Raw genomic sequence first — 20729 nt, 5'->3', positions numbered from 1 at the left:
TATTATACATTATGTAGTTGCATGTTGTAATTTGTCACATATTAATATAAAACACACATATTTGACAAGGATTAAGGATTGTTTCTCCATTGAATGTGATGGGTAACTTTTCAGTAAACCAGTAAGAATTAATTAAGGCTAGCAGCACAGGGGGGCTTTTAATCATCTGGATGTAAATAAATATATTCCCCAATGTGGTCCTAACACTCCAACTGAGAACCACAGTTCTTTTTCCCAAAATAATTTGAACAAGTAAAGAGATTTTTTTGAAATTGCAATCAAACAAACTGTATTTTAAATCTGTTGATTTATAGATGTTGACAGAGACAGAAAGAAAACGCAAAGTAAAATGAAAGCTCACAGTCAAGTTAAAGGATTTATTTGAGAATTACAGCTACAAAGGCATGTTACACATTGTTGCTCCATGCCATCAACACATCTAAATCTTACTTCTCACTCTAAGCGCATGTCATTTAGTTCTACACATTAATCCAGCAGGCTGCAATATCTAGTGTTATTTTAATAATAAAACAAATTAAAAACTCAAACAAAATATTTTTTTTGTTAACATTTTCAATGCATCATCATAGCATTACAGTTAAATATTAGACCAAAAATACTGTTAAGATATCAGCCTTTTAAATCCCGTCGTCATTGACTGTATAGCATTTTTAAAGTTCTAGGGCTGACTTTTTGTTAAACTGTTCACATGATCAGCCAATACTACTACGACTACTACAACTACTACTACTACTAATAATAATAAAAATAAAAATAATAATAATAATAATAATAATAATAATATTATTATTATTATTATATATAATGACACTTTTTTATAATTACACTTTTTATAAAAAATATTAAATCCCGGGTCAAAAATATAACTGTATGGACAGTTTTTACTCCGATACGTTTAGAATGTAACGAAAACTTACATGAAATAACGTTAATAAACAACGGTATTGCAAAAAAGTTGCACTTTTTTTTCATATATATATATATAGATATATATATCTATAAGACTATATATATATATATATATATATATATATATATATATATATATAAAATATGAATGACGGAGTCTTATACTTAGACGGAGTGTATTATTTATTATGAACTCCTTAATGACGCAAAGCTTCCCAAATAATCCAGGGCTAAAGTAAATACACAAAAAAAACATGCGTATATCATAAAGTGGTGGAGCATTTGTTTCATGCCAGATGTATCCCAGTTGGCAGGTATGCATTCGAAAGGAATAGGTTTCAAGCTTTTGCCTGTTGCATCTTTAATCAATTAATAAGAATCCATGGCCTTAAACTCGCTCAGCGCCTGTACTGGGGAGATGTGCTTTTTCTGGGATCCCCTCCTGACCCTGGTTTGGCATTCCTCTGGCTTCTCTCGCTTGACTAAAGGTTTCTTTTCAGGGGCTTTCATCCTCCAGGAGACGACGGGTGAGTTCACGGCAGCTGTTCCGTATACCTTTTGGTATTTTGTTGATGCCACGTAGGAAGCCTTAACAGTGAGGACAACAGCATTCATCAGGTTCTTGGCTGCCTGGATTAGAGATGTTGCACTGTCCAGCTATGGGAACATAAAGTAGTTTACAAGGAATTAAACACCAGGGAAACAAATGTACAGTGATCTATTAATAATTCACTCAGAATTGATACAGTACTGCATGCCGACAGAGTTAAGAATCAGTCATTTCAAATTCTATACACATTCCCCATGACATGTTTTGAACATAGAGCACTCTCACGATTAACATTCGCAGGGGTTCTGAATTTTACTTTTCTGGCTGTTTTTTTTAACTTATATTTAAAACCTGTAACACGCATTTCCCCAGAGAAGTGAATAGGCTGATTTAATGACTTCCAATTCCAGTTTACAAAAAAAAACAAGCAACCACCTTGGGTTCAATTACCTGAAGAAAGTTGTGGATTAAGGATGTGAACAAAATAAATGGCAATTGAATCCCAACAGGAAACAAAGCATTAACTAAACAATACCAACCATTTTGCATTAGATGTAAAAACCTGTGAAATGCTTCCAAAGCGTGAGTAAGGTTTTAAAAGATGGAGGTGTGAAACCTAAGACCAGTTCTGACTTCTTGGCATTTCTATGAATCCTCTGCACAAAGGTTTCTGTGCAGTTTTCATTTAATGAAAGTTTGGTGGTATTGGATTTACATTTGCACTGCTATATAACCTCTTTAGCAAGCACAGCAGAGAAAAAAAAATGTCCAAGGCATGATACAGACATTAAACACATGCAGTACAGCCATCAATACTGCTTATAGTGGACAAGGGTGCTTGCCCTGATGATGCAAAACATTCTGAAAGGATTTTGCCAAAAGCTATATTTTGCAATTATTAAATGGAACATAAAAGAGAAGGAGAAACTATTATCAGTCAGATAGATGAGGACACAAGCAATGCAACCCAGTGAAGTATTCACCCAGAACAGCAAAACCTTTCTAGGAAACATGTTATGGTTTTCAAAAGGCTTACTGCTGAAAACAGCAGAGAAATGCCACTGCTGCAGTATCCATCAGGGCACACTAATTGATGTATCCCAAATGTTGACATCTAAAACAATAAAATGGTTGTCTGTGAGCATTACATACATTGTAAAGTTCCATAGATTCTGATCTTAACCTTAATAAATTCATCACATATTCCCACTGCAACACTGCAAATTCGAAGTACTAAGATCGTGACTTCCGGTAGACTTTTGTGATATAATTTTGTAGTTTCTTTGATAACATGATGTTAAATAAAAGATCCAAATTATGTTCATTCATATTCATATGTCTTCATCCTAAAATTCTAGGGTGCTGCAAAAACATTTGGCCATAGCTGTATATTGTAAATATTGGAAGTATAAAAATAATGTTTATGAATAAAAGAAAACCCTGCAATCACATGTGCCAAAAAAGCTCATGAATGTAAATATTTCTATAACACGTTACCAAATTGTGATATGGAGATCAGTTTTTTGGTCATCAAGATCACAGCAAAGGCAATAACTAGGGCTATTGTTTTCTTAAAGGTAATGTCAGTTGCACCTGATTTGCTAACAACTGACTCCCACTTTTTCCTCACAGGTCAGTGCCAATAGAATTCCCATAGTGCCCAGCTCAAACTCCCTTTAAAATCACAACAGCAAGGAGACAGCACAATCCAGTGGAAACATAAAACACTTTGCCCTTATGTTTTGTTTGACCCCGTTTCCTCAAAATAAAGGCCTAAATCTCTTTTAAAATGTTTCAGGAATACCAAATGCTTTATTTAATAATAATAAAAAAAAAAAAAAAAAAAAAAAAAAAAAAAAAACTTTAATTAAAAGGGCGAGTTAAAGTTTACAAACAGGTCCCAGTTGCATTCATAAGTAGGAAACATTATAATACATTCTCCAACCCTGACACTAACATTAATTCATCATACAGGCACTTTTTTTAGTGCAAGCCATTTTTTCTATCCTTTTAATAAAAAGTGTATTGCTTTGTTATGCTTTTAAGTTAGACACATCAATCTCACTGCTTATAATCTGCAGTGTTGTATAAAAAATATTCTTATGTCGACCCAAGGGACTTTTTCGACCTGAAAAAAGAAACAAGGACCAGGGGTCACACATGGAGATTAGACAAAGGGGCATTCAGAACAGAAAATAGGAGGCACTTTTTTACACAGAGAATTGTGAGGGTCTGGAATCAACTCCCCAGTAATGTTGTTGAAGCTGACACCCTGGGATCCTTCAAGAAGCTGCTTGATGAGATTCTGGGATCAATAAGCTACTAACAACCAAACGAGCAAGATGGGCCGAATGGCCTCCTCTCGTTTGTAAACTTTCTTATGTTCTTATGTTCTTATCAATGTGCGCTGCAGTGCGGTCGAGTTCTCAATCCCATCCATCACCATTGCTTAAAGTCGATTTAAATCTTGCCATTTACTTACAACTCCTGCTGACTGTTGGGTGCATTTAATTAAGAATAACTATTGATAACTATCAAAACGTGATTAAGATAGATAAGGTATTGGATATGTGTTGTCTGAGTATAATAATAAAAAAACAAATAAACCCAAATGTATTTATAAATACCCAATTGTATTGGTTTCATTAATATTAATACTAATACTAATAATACTATATTAATAAAATTGTATTTTTCTCTTTACCAGCTTTCCAACATTTAATTGTATCCATCATCAAACAGGAAAAAACATACAAATCTAAATTATAAATCAACTTTATGCAGTTAGGTAGCTAAAGTCCCACAGCTGGCTAGCTCACTGATTAACCAGGCTTATTTGCATTTTCTTTTTCAATTACCAGTAATAACGCCAGAGGGACTCTGTCTCAGTCAGATAATTACTTTTTTTTTTTTTTAATTTAGTAATTGCCAATTATTTTATCATTTTCTCCCAGTTTGGCATATCCAATTATTTTTAGGCTCAGCTCACTGCTACCACCCCGGTACTGACTTAGGAGCAGCGAAGATGAACACACGCTGTCCTCCGTGCATACTGTGCATACTCCAGGTATGTGCATGACCTCGCATTGGTCCAAAGCCCATGCAATTATGCAGTCGACTGTATATATTTCATGGGGGGGGATCTATAAATTACTCAAAAGCTTGATATATTTTTTTAAAAATGTTGTTTTCTCATTTGCTCCTCTGATAGTCATGAGAGATTTCACTTTCTGATCCCATTCAGATCATCTGCTGCAGTCTCATATGCAGACAGGCTAAAAGAATTGAATCTGTTCAGTCTTGAACAAAGAAAACTACGCGGCGACCTAATTCAAGCATTCAAAATTCTAAAAGGTATTGACAATGTCGACCCAAGGGACTTTTTCGACCTGAAAAAAGAAACAAGGACCAGGGGTCACAAATGGAGATTAGACAAAGGGGCATTCAGAACAGAAAATAGGAGGCACTTTTTTACACAGAGAATCGTGAGGGTCTGGAATCAACTCCCCAGTAATGTTGTTGAAGCTGACACCCTGGGATTCTTCAAGAAGCTGCTTGATGAGATTCTGGGATCAATAAGCTACTAACAACCAAAAGAGCAAGATGGGCCGAATGGCCTCCTCTCGTTTGTAAACTTTCTTATGTTCTTATGTAAATGTAAGGCAGTAGACAAACAGAAGAATCATAGGCAATAAAAAGGGGCTAAGAGTATAACAGTAACAGTACAGTTTTATCTATGAGTAAAATCATAATCAAGTAATGTATGGTTGTAAACTGTCGAGAGCTGTCAAGAGTCAAAACTGATAAACTAAGTTACACAACAAAAACAACGACACAGAACTTTGGGGGAAGGCACCTATTTTAGAGTACACATAAATAAAACTAAAATGTTCAGGGGCTCTCCAGTTAACAAAATAACAAATACAGAGTACCAGTAAATACACATCTATGATGCTATAGTTATTAATAAAACACATTGTTAATAACAGGGAACACAGGTGAGCAGGGAAGGCTATTAAAAATGCATGCAACAGTTAGCTGTCAACGGTGTAAATCTGTACTCTCAGTCATACAATGAACAGATTATGCTCAGTCAGGTGGAGGTCAACTCTTTGGTTCATTTTAATTGCTATTTTATTCCATTAGAATGAAATATGTGACCTAACTAGTGTTCAAGGCCCAGCCCCCTGGTTATTAACCAGATGCTAGGCCTGCTGAGCTTTCAGGTAGCCTGGCTTTCCTAAATGCCCCCCCAATCAATCTGCTTCTTTAACAGTGCCAGAATACAGCTGGAATGTAAAATCTCTAATGGATAATTTCAGTTTCTCTAATGTAATTATACATGCATACTGTAACGACCCAGGGATTTGCACTGCAGCAGGACTTATTGTCTGTTTTGTTTGTTTTGTGTTTCTGTAATGTATCTTATTCTGTGGTTCCACACCACTAGGGGAGGGTGTACAGATGTCCGCTTGTTTGAGTCCACCAATCCTGGACATGCATCCAGCCACGGGACATTAGCCAGGGCTGAGTAAGCTATTTCATGCCCGGGGTTGGTGTACACTGGCAGGGCGCAGGAGTATAAAGGAGGGGGGGGGGCGCATGTATGGCGCAGGAGAGTAGTAGTTGGAGACCAGAGGCCGTGACGTCACCGAGCAAAGGCTGGTACGCTGCCCCAAACATTGAGGGGCAGTACATCATCCACATTGACAACGATGACGAGGAGGGCAGGGCAAAGACTGCAGAACTGGAACAGCGGAAGAGACGTCAGAAATAAGGCGCCATCAGCAGCAAAAACAACAACAACAGGGTCTATATCACCCCACTCCAGTATAATGGTAAACTGTCACCACCAGCTGGGGGAACCCAGCAGTACAGCCGGGGACCACTGTTTTTGTTGGGAGGACCTCAGTGGGGACTGGTGCGTCCTGATGTGGTTCCAGCATGAGTTTGACTGCATCCCACGTCCATCAAGCTCTGCACTGTCTGGCTCTGACCATGGACCACCCGGGGGAACCAGCCACCCTCCTGAGACAGCCTAGTCGGACCCGGGGCCCCTTCAATTGCCAAGCAGAATGAAACCCCCAGCGAGAACCGACAGCTACCCTGGGTGAACTCAGCCCTCTCCTAGTACCAGCACCCACAAAATAGTCCACAGTGCTCTCCCCCCCAGACCCCAGCCTGCTGTTCCTGCTGGACATCGATGCCAGCAATGAGATGTTCGCCTACTTCCATTGCAAAATCACACTGATATCGGGGTCATCCCATTGGTGTTCCTCCAAATTCCTCTCCTCTAGCATTGAAAGTTTAATGGACCGAACTTCCATTGTCTTTTGCCCCCTTTTTGCGTATGATGTGACTTCACCCTGCCACGTGATAATTCTGGTCGTTTATTGCCTTTTAGTGAATGAGGCCCTAAATCTGGTTTCTAAGATTTACTTGGAATTCAAAGCAATTGGACAGAACAGAGTGAAGATTGTCCACTAAAAAGCTTTAAAAGGGTACATATTAAACTGAGCTATATATTTTCATAATATTTTTATTTGAGGTGCACACATTTTGTTTGTTTTTCATACACTATGTTAATGATTATAATTTTCAATTTGATGAAACAGCTGTGTTAAAAATAAACCACAGATGCTGAGTTTAAGGTGAGGTGAAGGAGTGAAACTGATTATACATATTGTACTCATTCTTTGTTAGAGCTACCAAATGTAGTTCATATTTTAAGACACTTACTGCTTTAAATAAAGGATAAGGTTGGTTTAAAAAAAAAGACATGATAAAAAAAAACCCTGCATTTGCATTCTGCTCCAGCTATGACATCCCTGCACCCTACCTCCTCATATTGTCCGCAGGGAGGTGGTATGATGGCTAAGAAGTTGATTGAGAGTGGAATGGAATGGGACAAACATCTTCCGTACAGCTACTATATTTACACCTTTGTGTTGTTTGCTGCGCCTGCGGTGTACATAAGTTAATTTAAATAAACCTAATTAAAAAAATTTTAAACCGTAAAAACTGAAACCACACAATTCTGACGTAGTGCCTAACTGTTATTTATGAACCTGTTTTTGCTTTAATTCACTGTCAATGTTAATTTGTGATAAAGCTAAAAATCTGTTAGAAATCACGTTCAAAATCCCCATTTCTGTAATGCTAATAATACTGAATACTAAAAACAAACTACTTTGTTTAAATGCTCAATATTATTGCAAATGTTATCCCTTTACAAGAGATTATTGATGACCTTAGAGTGCTATGGGCAAAGCAAACAAAAATTAAATACATTGCACATTCAGTCAAAGGAGAGAAAGTAATTGTTCATGGAATATTTATGTTTAACTTTGCAAATCAAATACATATTTCTTTGTTCAACTTGATCTCCCTCTGATTTATTTCATATTATTAATCAAAAGTCACCAAAGCACTCAGTCAATTAAAAGTTCACTATTTACATTTCAAAAGGTGTTTGGTAAAACATCACTTGTTTAACATTAGATGCTGTTTGATTGCTTGTATTTATGACTGCACCTGAACTCGCACTCTGTGTACATTAATTTATTGGACCTTCACAGTTTCTTTTTGTATATCTGAAAGCTATTTTAAGCATAGCCTACTTAATTATCACATGGTGACTATATAAATATATTAACATCGCCGAAATTATTGCTATGACATGACAGGCACCAAGTTGTAGCTTTGGGGGTGGGGGTAAGTGCTCCTGGTAGTGCATTGTTGACAGTTGTTATGCAGACTGCAGCATGCAACAATGAGTGTGCACACTTTCCCAGGGCTACACTATAGCACACCACCAGATCTATCTGAACATCTGAAGTGACTTTATAACACTCCAAATCCACGTTCAATAACACAGCGTGTAGCCATGTGTGCTGTAATATGCCAAATCTCTGCCTGCGTTCTGGGGTCTGACAAGGGTGTAAGCAGCCAGGGTCTGATCCCACAACCAGCATCACTTATGACAAGCATTAACAATGTTAGTAAACTGTCTATGCTTCCTATCAGCACAACTATGAAGAAACATTTATTACAAACCAAGAAGCCAGCCAGCTCCATATACACCTGCCTCGTAATCTTCATATTCAGTGCCTATAGGAAGTCTACATCCCCTTTTAAAATGTTCAACTTTTGTTGCCTTATAGCCTGGAATTAAAATGCATTAAAATTGTTTGGTTTTTTCATTTATCTACACATCCAAACCCACAACTGCCAAGTGAAAAAACTATTCTAGAAATTTGTAGATAATTAATTAAAAATAAAAATTGAAATAGCTTGGTTGGAGAAGTGTCCACCCCCCTTGTAATAGATATCCTAAATTAGAATATGCCTTCAAAATCACACACCAAGTTAAGTGGCCTTCACTTTTGTTAAATTGTAGTGATTCACATGATTTCAGGATAAATTCAGCAATGTCTGTAGGTTTCCTCTGCTGAGTAGTGCATTTCAAAGCAAAGACTCAACCATGAGCACCAAGGCACTTTCAAAAAACTCTGGGACAAAGTTGTTGAAAGGCACAGATCAGGGGATGGATATAAAAAAAAAAAATCAAAGGCCTTGAATATCCCTTGGAGAACAGTCAAGACGATTATTAAGAAGTGGAGGGTGTATGGCACCACCAAGACCCTGCCTAGATCAGGCAGTCCCTCCAAACTGGATGACCAAGCAAGAAGGAGACTGATCAAAGAAGCTACCAAGAGGCCAATGGCAACTTTGCAAGAGCTACAGGCTTTTATGGCCAAGACTTGTCAAAGTGTGCATGTGACAACAATATCCCAAGCACTCCACAAATCTGGCCTGTATGGTAGGGTGGCAAGAAGTAATCCATTACTCAAAAAAGCCCTGAGATTCTGTAGCTATGTGGCAAAAAGTTTTGTGGTCTGACAAAACAAAAATTTAACTTTTTGGCCTAAATGCATAGGCGTTATGTTTGGTGCAAACCCAGCACAGCAAAGACCATCCCTACTGTGAAGCATAGTGGTGGCAGCATCATGTTATGGGGATGTTTCTCATTGGCAGGGACTGGGGAAAATGAATGGAGCAAACCTGCTGCCCTCTGCAAGAAAGCTGAAACTGGTACAGAAGTTCCCCTTTCAGCATGACAACGACCCAAAGCACACAGCCAAAGCTACACTGGAGTGGCTAAGGAACAAAAAGGCAAATGTCATTGAGTGGCCCAGTCAGAGCCCCGACCTAAATCTAATAAAAAATGTGTGGCATGACTTGAAGATTGCTATCCATCAATGCTCCCTGAGGAACTTGAACAGTTTTGTAAAGAAGAATGGTCAAATATTGCCAAATCTAGGTATGCAAAGTTGGTAGAGCCCTATCCCGACAGATTCACAGCTGTAATTGCTGCCAAAGGTGCTTCCATCAAGTATTAACTCAGGGTGGTGGAGACTTATCCAATTATGATCTTTCAGTTTTGTATTTTTAATATATAATATCTTTCTCAAATAATTTTTTTCCCCCTTTTTCCAAGTATGGAGTATGGTGTGCAGATAAGTGGAAAAAATCTTCATTTAAATGCATGAAACTCTGAGGCACTGACACACAAAATGTGAAAAAAGTTCAAGGGGGTATAAACTTTCTATAGGCATGGTATCCTGGACTGTCTGAGGATGTACGAGTCGTGTGCTGTGCCAGGATAGCTGGCAACTACATCAAGAATCCTCAATTTCACATTACACCATTTGTACATTAATGGAGTGGTTATGCTTCCTGTTATGAATGATATGGAGTGGTTATGCTTCCTGTTATGAATGATATGTTCTATATCCTGGGGTGGTGAGAGTGCTATGTGGGTGCAATCAATAGCCCAGAATACATTTGGAAAGTCAGTCACTTTGTGTGTTCTACTGATGTAAGCTGCCTATGTTATCATTGACAGTTAATAGAGAACATTAATCAAAAAACAAGGCTGAAACATTTTAACATGGAGACTAGCTACAACTCTTTAAAATGTGCATTGAAACATTGGAACTTGCGTCGCTAATTTAACAATCTTTAATAATTTAACAAACTTTTGCTGGAAACATCAGTTGTTTAAAATGGACTGTGTTAGCTGCAAAAAAGTAACAAGACAACATAGATTTTTTAAAAACAACCTTGAATGACATATTTTTGAGTTTTGCAAATCTTTAACTCTCCTACTATGTGCAGAATTTAGGTACATCTGTTATGTTTTGGGTCATATTGACCCGATGCAATTTCAAACTAATTTAAACAGCCTTAAATTTATTAACTGTTTTTATTTGCAAATGTTTTACTCTTTTATGCTCTTTTAGTCCAAGAGCTGTGATAAAGACTTATTTGACTGCCAATCTGGGAGCTCCTCATCTTGGAGTGTCTTTACCAGTAAAATGTTGTTGCAATACTGACTGAAAATTAACTTCTGCCTTGTAGATATGTATTGTTTGTTTTATTGTTTATAAATATCTCCAGACAGGTGCAGCCATTTCCAGAGATAATAATAATAATAATAATAATAATAATAATAATAATAATATATAATAATAATAATAATAATAACAAATTGAAGAAGTTTGTTTTCTTCCTGCACACAAATCTACATAGATAAATGCCACGGGTCACAGTTACCCAAAACATCTTATTTGTACACATGACCTGTTCTAAAAAAAAAATAAAAACATATCAAAGGTTCTGTTTTCTGTGTATAAGTTCATGACCCTAACTTAGGAAAAGTCATAAAATATTATACAGAAAATGAAAAGAAAAATAGCATTTAAGCTAATTGGAAACCAGAGTCGTGTCAAACCTAATAGGAGGGTTAAAATGTATGTGGACACATTTATTAAAATGACCGTGTAATTCCCATAGCCTATTTTGCTGCCTTTAATCCAAAAATATTAAACACTGGAGAAACGTTAACTGCAAACCTGAAATGGCAAAACCAAAGCTTCTTTGTTTCTTTATACACACTGTATATTTCTAGTAGTATGCAGAAATGATGTGCCACTGGAGCCTAGCAACCTAAACAAATAATATTAATAAAATAAAACATCTTATACGACTAAGCATAGATGTAAACAGCTAGTGCTTCTCCATCTGTTACACTGCCTATTACAAAGGCAGACCCACAATTTAAATCAATGCCATTCTCCACAAGTGTCTTAATGATATCCCAACCTACTGTGTAGTAAACAGACTCGATATGTAGTGCATCTACAAAGTAAGTAGTAGGTTCAAGATTACAAGTTGAGCAAAATAAAATCACACCATCTGTATGCAAAGCCCCTTTTTGAAGCTCTGGACCTTCTGTTGTAATTAATTTAGCTTTTTTTTTATTTGTCAGCTGTCTACATTTTTAATGTTAATCATACACTGCAAGCTAATAAATCAACAATATCTAAACAACCATTTTAAACTTCCTGCCTTTGACTCGCATGTTAAGCTATCGTACAGTATAAGGAATTCACCAGTCATGAAGCCGGTATTTGTTTGACCCCGTTGCCATAGTAACCAAATGCACGGCATTTATGCCGGACCATGTGCAGCTACTGTAGCGCTGCTTCTACTTGATAAAAGTATATAATGAACAGGGGAGGTGTAGAGTAATGTAAAATACTGTAAGGAAAATAAAATGCATATTTTTCATGGTAGACAGTCAATATACTATTTCTGTGAAATTCGTGGTAATATGAATTTTCCATGGCCCAACACATAAGACTAGTATGATCTGTGCTCAATCTGTAACTAGTTATTAACCCCTGCTAACACAGCCCTAGTAACATCTGCCTGGTCCGAAATCCTCTCTCCCTGACTCGTCTTCTCACTGTCTTGTGCAGCTCTTCTGCTGGTTCTGTGACACCGCCTAGTTTCATAAGCTGTACTTTTAACACACACTGAGGAACCTAGTATGGTTAGCCCCCTTAAGTGAATATGGTTTGCATATCAATACCTCCCTCACAGTATTTTGTGATGCAATTTGCATATATTTCAAGCCATTAACATTATTCATTATTTTTTAACACAGTACTTTTTCCACGTGCAAGGTTTCCTGCCACTGGTTAGTGAATACAGCAGGAGTGCAAAGCATGCAGTGAAGGGGCTTACTGCATGCAAAACAAGTTATCGCTGTTTAGTGAATGAGGCTCTAAGATTTAAACAAAACTTTTTCCTTCCTCATGTATACATTTATTAAATGTTAAATACTAAAGGAATGTCGATGTGCTGTTTTTAATTTCACTCATGAGGATAGCCACTGATTACCTTTCATGGGCTTTATTTGTTATTCTTTATTTGTTTAAAAAAAAACAAAAAAAAACAAAACAAAACTATAGTATTTTTCATAAAAAACAGAAAAATATATTATTTGAAAGAACTGATGAGTTATTTGACAATATGGATGTAGTGGATCAGTCCCATTCTCTATTAATGGCCACAGAAATGATTAAAACAGGGGGCTTCAGCACAACAATTTTGAAAAGCACTGTATCAGGAGGATGGGGGGGGGGGGGATTTACAGAGATTAGAAATCAGTAACTTACCCCAGACACAATAAGCTCTCCTCCCAGGTTCTGGACCTCAGCCTTGACTTTGCTGCAGATGTTCAGCTGATGGCAATAGAGGGCAATGCGCTGAAGGTAGGCCAGCAGATCCTGTTTGCAGGCAGAATCAGGACACTAAAAAAAATACAATACATACAAAATTGTTTCCTAATTGTTTTAGGATAGTTGCCTTGCTGTACAAAAAACAGACAAAACATTCCTCTCACAGAAAGCCTTGAGAAGCTTGCATACATTTAAATTCGAAGGTGGTGAGGTCTTGGATGTTCCTGCCAATATGTTATTTACATGCTTTGATAATGCTAGTAGGTTTCTACACTGCAAGCTGGTGCAGGCTTCTTTTTTCACGGGTTTGATTATATCATGAATCAACGTGTTTAAGACATATCTGTTTGTTTCAAATGCAGGGTCCTGGATATGTAATTTTGAAAGATTCCAATTCAAACATAAGAAAACAAGTGAATTATGCTAATTACTACAAATTTAGAGTTAGAGAATGAAATCGTATAACTTATTCTGTTTGTAGTGTTGCAGTTTCTAGCAGCACATGTTGAAGTATCCCCTAAGTATGCTTGTGGAAAAATTCACTGTTTTAACTATCGGAATCCTTCAGGAGGGTATCCAGCTCCGTGAAAGTGAATCAAACCCTAGAAGCAAAACACAATTAAAATACCATTTAAAAATAACTGTGGAAGGTGTGAAACAGTGGTACTGTATATCACCTGCTGACCATGTAACTATGTAAGTAATACTAAGACTTTACAAGGACTGACATTAACCAAGGCCTAAAAGGGTTTGTTCTTACCTCAGCAATGTTATTATTGCTCACCAATCTTTTTAGTCTTTTTTATTTTATTTTTTTTTAATTTGCATGTATTAGAATTCTCGGGGGCAGTGATAACATACTTCAAAACAATAAGAGGTAAGAAAATTGATTATTTTACGTTTGTTTTAAACCTTAAATTGAGTTACCACCCCCAGACTGTCACCTTAATTATTATTAATTTATAAAACATTGATAAGCAGAGAGAAGTTATTTTACATAGGGCAGGGTGAAAACGCTATAGTGGGGACTGTCTTAGCATCACTAATAGAGCCAATTATATTGGCAACTAAAATGTGATCACTGTAAAAAAAAAAAAAAAAAAAAAAAATGAATTATTTATTCACTCATTTAATCATTGATCACAGCTGGGTTGTGCTTAAAAGCAGCAACTGAGATACTGTTACAGAGAGCTTTGTGATTAGCCTTAGGATACAGGCAATCTTCGCTGGTTAATTTCCAATGTATGAGTTTTCAGTGATGTCAGGGGCCTTGATTATACAGGGCCATTTATTATAACCCTTTAGGACACAGCAGGGGCTGGATGCAGGCTGTCAACTCACATCTCTTATGATCTAAAGCAACTGTTTATTTATTGAATTCATAAAGCAGGGGACAGAGGATTTAATTCTGAGCCCCCTCAGGCATTAGAATTAAATGGACATGATCCAAATCAGAGTGGCTTGGATCTGATTTCACACGTCACTCTACTCAGTTCTTACTTTTCATTTTATTGCAAAGGGAATATTTTAGTTTAGGAGAGATCCATCCACCTGACAATTAGAGTGTTTTTGTTGTTGTTCTACACTATATTAGAATTCTTAAACTCATTAAACTCATTTGATGTTGCCAGGCTGTAACCAAAGGGAACTTGCTTTGACAAACTTCGCACCTGTGTAGAATTCATGTGAGGATGGTTTTTAAAGGCTCATTGTTGTAAAAACATAATGTCAGCTATTACTTAAGGAGGTTTCTTTTCCTCTGTATCTACAGAGCAATGGGTGTGGCAATGACGAATAGATTGCATAGTAATGAAATAAATTAAAATGGACACCTGATGCACTTAGTAAAAAAGTTTTCTGTAGGTAAGTTTGACTTTTAATTAAGTGAAATTGTATTATTATTTACATACTGAAAATGTAGTATCCTATCTATCCATCTATCTGTCTCAAAGTGGCTGATATTTCCTTACTGTACTCTCAAACAGTTAAAGCACCCTCAAATTTAAAAATTGTTCACACTCCATTCTACCACTGAATAAAAACAAATAAATAAATACATACATAGAAGCTATATTGAAACAAAATCGATATAAATTAATATATAGTGAAGTCGCTAATGGTTATGAATTAAAAAAAAATAAAATACTCTGATAATTATACAGAGAAAAACAAGAATGTAAATTCATGCAGAGTTTATGGTCAAACCAGTTTTTAAAAAAGTACATATAGATAAATTATATTGTGAACTGTACTCAGAACACTACCTGTTACCCACATTAAGGAGAAATACTATATGAAAAGGCTTTTTTTTCTTAAAGGAAATGTCATTTCCTGCACACTCTTTCAGGACTGGAGCACATCTTTCTCTTGGTTACAGCACATTATCTTTGCTTACTAAATAAACAAACACAGACTGTTTAATCTGTTAGTCTCCATGTAAAGACACAGCATGGGGCACTATAATTTTAAATTAAGTGGTCCTTTATCCAAATCCCTTGCAAACAGGTTGAAAAGTTGAATTTCCATTGGTGGTACTGCTATTATGTGTGTAGATGTCTGGAATAGAATGTGATTAAGCAAGGAGAGTAAAACCAATTATGGAGAATGTGGTCCCAGTGCAAGCAGTGGTATTGCCATCATGAACTATTGACACTTGCAGTGAACCCTACTGAGCATTTACTATTAAATACTACCTTAGAGAACTGTGCTTAATAATGATCAAACAACAGAGAGATCTAGAGTGTCCTTAAAATACAAACTGCCTGAAATGGAGACGGATTACAAGCTGTGCAGCTGGTTGGAGTCTAAATATCACAGAATTGAGTGCTGCTATGTGCAGGGTATAACTCTTCTGCTGCATGGCCTGAGCTCCAAACAGCAAAACTGGTCAAAATGCATCCACCAAACATTAAACCCAGTTCAGATATTTGAAGGTTATTTCAAATGACTCTGTAGGAAGCATGCAAGAGAAAAGCACACTATTCCTGAACAAAAGCAGGAACAACAGTTCAAGAAATCTAATTGCAGTTTTTATAATATTCTAGAAATGTGTATTCTGATCATGGCTGCAGCTAAACGTTGAACATGGGAACTAAGACCTGCAATTGTAGTTAAAAATAAAACAGCTGTATTCATAATTTCAAATGCTGAAAACTAAACACAATACAAAACCGTAAGGGACTTGCAAAGCTTTTTATCCCATTTAACTAACTCCTTTGGAAAGGAGACAAAACGCCAGTTAATTTTACAAAGCTAAAACCAAACAACAAAGTAATATAATTCAGGTCCCTTATCCAATTCTTAAGTTGTTTGTTTCCTGTTTTGTAACCTTTATAAGACAAATGTTTATTTCAGTTTTACACTGTACTCTAGGAAGAAAAGTATCTTTCATAGGTAATTTATGTAACTCAGTTTTCCTAATATAATCATGAAGCTTATAACAGCATCCCTTGTCATAACTGGAGCTTAGATTCAGCTCCGAAAACAGATTGCACTGATAGCAAAATTCATGTTGTTTCCCCTGTGGTTTATTTCCAAGGGGCTGCCTTGATCGATTAGGCTTTTAAATCCTGCTGTCAGTAGGTTTGGAAAGTACTTTACAAATTATAAATGCATGCCTTGTTCAAACTAAATAATATTAAACACAGCCACCTTTGTTCTTAACCATATGGTGTATGCCATCTGGACAACGGAATGATAAGTTTAGACAGACAAGTGTCAGTTAATTCTGCATAATGCAAAAAAAATGCAGTATGCCGGGGCTGTGATGTCAAGCTGTAACCATGGCAATACCTGATCAGCAACAGCGCGAGCGAGTTTGTCCATCCTGGAGCCAGCTTCGGCAATCTTCTTGGCTGCATTAATTACATCAGATGAGTTTTTCAACGGGCCTTTGCCTCTGCAACAGTCCAAAGGAAATTAGTGTAATGCATCAGTAAACTTGGAAACATTTCTTTAACCCTTTTGGAAACCTCAAGGGCTGTATTGTGTAGAACATGATTTGAACGGCTGTAAATACAATGAAAATGCCAACAGTATATCTATACAATATTTAGCCTCTTGCCTGCTGGCTTTAGCTAGACAGTCAGCTGATAGATATGTTAAGGTGATCAGAGACCACCACATATATAAGACTAAGGTCATTTATACAGGAGGAGGGGGAAAGGGGCTGGGTTGTGGGATGTTAATGGTAGCACTGCTGCTGTTGGAGACACAAATTCTGGGAATGTATAACATGAGGGGAGTGACATAGTTTTGGGAATGTGACTTTGTATTATCCAACACTATGCTCAACAAGCAGCAATTAAGTTTCAGAAATATAATGGTAATGCAGAAAGTGATGCTAACAATACATTTCTAAAAAGGTTATCAAAAAATTAAGGAAACAAGATATTAAACACTGCTTTTAACTAAGAGCTCGTTGTTTTGGTTTACGTTCCACTGCAAGGAGTCAGGTAAGAAGCGGATTGTAAAATATTGATCGTAAATCCCTGGGAGAGCAGAACGGACTGTGTTGAAAACTATCATTCAGGGTGGACCAAGAAAAGGAGGGATACAGACTGTGAAAAGAAAGGTTACGCTGGGAGAGGATATTAACCCAACAATGTCCAATAAATAATGCTTCAATTCTAAAGATCCCGACACATTAAAAACAAAGCAGTTTATTGAGCGGCACTAAACCTAGAAACACACCACCCTCCACACTAGGGACAACACTGAAGCAATATCAACAATAACACTGTAGTGATCTCAGTTAACGCAGGCAGCGCATCACACAGGGCGAGGCAATCCACAAACATCGGAGGGCGGACGCGAACCCGGGACCTCTCGCAATAAAGCATAGCGTCGATACCGCTGTACGCATATATCAGGCTTATGTCTTATGTGTGTGATTATGTCACCTACAAGCCCTGCTGCTGCCTACCCCTGTGCACACCACAATACAATACACAAACTGACAATATACGGCAACAATGTCATCACCATCTACCACAAACCAAGAGTTAAAAAAAAAAAAAAAAACAAGGTTTGTTCTAAATCCACCAATTTAGGGTATAAACTATGTGTTCTCCATTAACTCAGTCACTTCATTTTATTAATCTAAAACTTTCTCGTCTCATTTTAGATTGATGTAAGAAAATGGTAAGTATAAGTCATCCCTGGGGAAAAATTGATATGGGTGACAGCATTTAGATGAATTGTGATACAGAGGCAAGTACACCAAACAGTTCTTGAATGATGGATACATATTATGATTTTTAGTTTGCATGAATCCATTAAAAATCAGTTTATCTCATTAGACATTATATAATGTAGAAAATCACATGAACCACAATGAATATTGTACTGAGACCTGAATGTTACTTTGCAACTTTAGTGTATAGTTCAACCCCTAATTAAGATCCATCCATTTTTATTGTAGACACTGTGATTTTATCATATGACACACTTAAGACAAAACTTGTTGGTTCAGCAGTTCTTTGGCGTTTTACCAGTGTAATAAATATGACAGAGAGAAAGAACATGTTCAATATTGTTTCTCATTGTGTTGCTTGCAGCCTAAAAAGGTTCTTAAAGAAGTACCCTTTCTATAATTAATGTTACAGTGCTGTAAATGTTAACTTGTCATGTACAGTGTGTTTTCTTAAGGCTTCTATTACTACCACAGTATACCCGGTGATTGACAACTAGCCCTATAAGATAAGATTTTAACAAATGCCACATAGTTATCACGCATGTTGTAATTTGGCACTTTTTTAAAGGCCATTATATAGACAGCAGTGCCATAATTAAAATGCAATTCTAAGACAGGTTTTATGTGTCTCTCAGCATGTGACAGAACAAATGTATGAGCTACGTTAGTTGAGGGTCAAAGGTTACCAACTGCCCTCATGAACACAGCCTATAGTAAAAGCAACAAAGGACGAAAGGAAAAAATCACCAAGTTAAACCAGAATTTTCATAATTAAAATTTTACTGCCTATATATATATATATATATATATATATATATATATATATATATATATATATATATATATATATATAAAAAGTTTGAGTACACTTAAGAAACAGTTAAAGTACAAAAGTTTGAGTACACCTGCTTGAAACCAGGTTTTTCATGATTATCTATGCTTTTAACTGTATAAACTTGTCTATAAACACTTAAATAATTTTTAAATGAAAATGTAAATCTTGTCAATTTCAATGAAATGGTCACCCAAAGCAAGGGGATTTCAGTCTGAAGCCCAAGTCAGTTAAAAGTCTGAAATGTGTATAGCACGGTGTTAGAACACTGGCCTAAGTATAAAAGTGTCTTTGTTAGATGTTGTTAATTCGAGTCACAAGTCTGCAAAACCGACGATTTAACTGCCCCTGAAATACAAGCTCAGCTAAATGCTACTAGAAGTACAGATGTTTCAACATCAACTGTTCAGAGGAGTTTGCGTGAAGCTGGCCTAACTGGAAGAATTGCTGCAAAAAAAACATTGTTAAGAGTGCAGAATAAGACGAAGAGACTTGCCTGGGCCAAAGAACACAGAAACTGGACATTTGAGGAGTGGAAGTTGGTCTTATGGACTGATGCATCAAAATGTGAAATATTTGGGTCCAATCGCCGAGTATTTGTAAGACGCAGAGAGGGTGAGCTTATGAGTTCTGCATGTGTGGTTCCCACTGTCAAGCATGCAGGAGGCAGTGTCATGGTCTGGGGTTGCTTTGCTGGTGACAGAGTTGGTGATCTTTACCAAGTCCATGGCAAGCTCAACCAGCATGGCTATCATAGCATACTTCAGAGGCATGCCATTCCAACAGGATTACGGCTAGTTGGGCAGTCCTTCATTCTTCAGCAAGACAATGACCCGACACACACCTCAAAGTTGTGCAAGAACTATCTGGCGAAGAAGGAAAGTGAAGGACAACTCAATTTAATGGGCTGGCCTGCCCAGTCTCCAGACCTCAATCCCACAGAACTTGTATGGGAAAAACTGGACAGAAGAATCAAAGCAAAGCTACCCACAAGTGCCCTACATCTCTGGGAATTGCTGCAGAAGAGCTGGGAAGACATGTCGGGTGATTTCCTGCTGAAACTTGTTAACCGAATGCCTCGTGTTTGTGAGGCTGTTATTAAGGCAAAGGGTGGCTATTTTGAGGAATCCAAGATTTAGAGACAATTTTCAATTTTCATGAACGTTGCTTTGATGCTCCTTATGTTTTGTTTTGTATATTGTAAAATGTGTTTTCATTTTCAAGTATTTACAGAAAAGTATACTACGTAAAACATTGTCAATTGTGAAAAAAAAAAAAAAAAACTAGTTTCCAGCAAGTGTACTCAAACTTTTGACTGGTACTGTGTGTGTGTGTGTATATATATATATATATATATATATATATATATATATATATATATATATATATATATATATATATATATATATATATGCATATTATATTTCTATATATATGAATGATATTCTTACAGGTGTAAATTTTTGTATGACTGAAATCTATATATATGATATATATATATATATATATTATATATATAATATAATATAATTACCTAACGTGCAGTGATATTGCATGTATATCCCCACCATTCAGAAGTAAGATTATAAAATTCAAACATGTGTGGGGATACAAAAAACATACAAAGTGTGA

General features: G+C 36.6%; 1 protein-coding gene across 2 annotated transcripts in view; it reads right to left on the bottom strand.

Annotated features, from left to right (window-relative positions):
* Positions 1 to 1133: 1133 nt before the first annotated feature.
* LOC121317743 (catenin alpha-2) overlaps positions 1134 to 20729 on the bottom strand; it is a 502323-nt gene continuing 482727 nt past the window's right edge. For both annotated transcript variants that reach the window (XM_041258019.1, XM_041266306.1), the window contains 3 exons: positions 16864 to 16969; positions 13009 to 13143; positions 1134 to 1587 (listed from right to left, as the gene is read on the bottom strand). In XM_041258019.1, the coding sequence (XP_041113953.1) occupies positions 1300 to 1587; positions 13009 to 13143; positions 16864 to 16969 (529 nt within the window). In that variant the 3' untranslated portion in view covers positions 1134 to 1299. The remainder of the gene's footprint in view (positions 1588 to 13008; positions 13144 to 16863; positions 16970 to 20729) is intronic.

The sequence above is a fragment of the Polyodon spathula genome, chromosome 1, assembly GCF_017654505.1.
Source record: "Polyodon spathula isolate WHYD16114869_AA chromosome 1, ASM1765450v1, whole genome shotgun sequence".
Classification (NCBI taxonomy): Eukaryota; Metazoa; Chordata; class Actinopteri; order Acipenseriformes; family Polyodontidae; genus Polyodon; species Polyodon spathula.
Note: the sequence above shows the minus strand (reverse complement) of the source record. Positions and strands in the feature narration are given on the sequence as shown.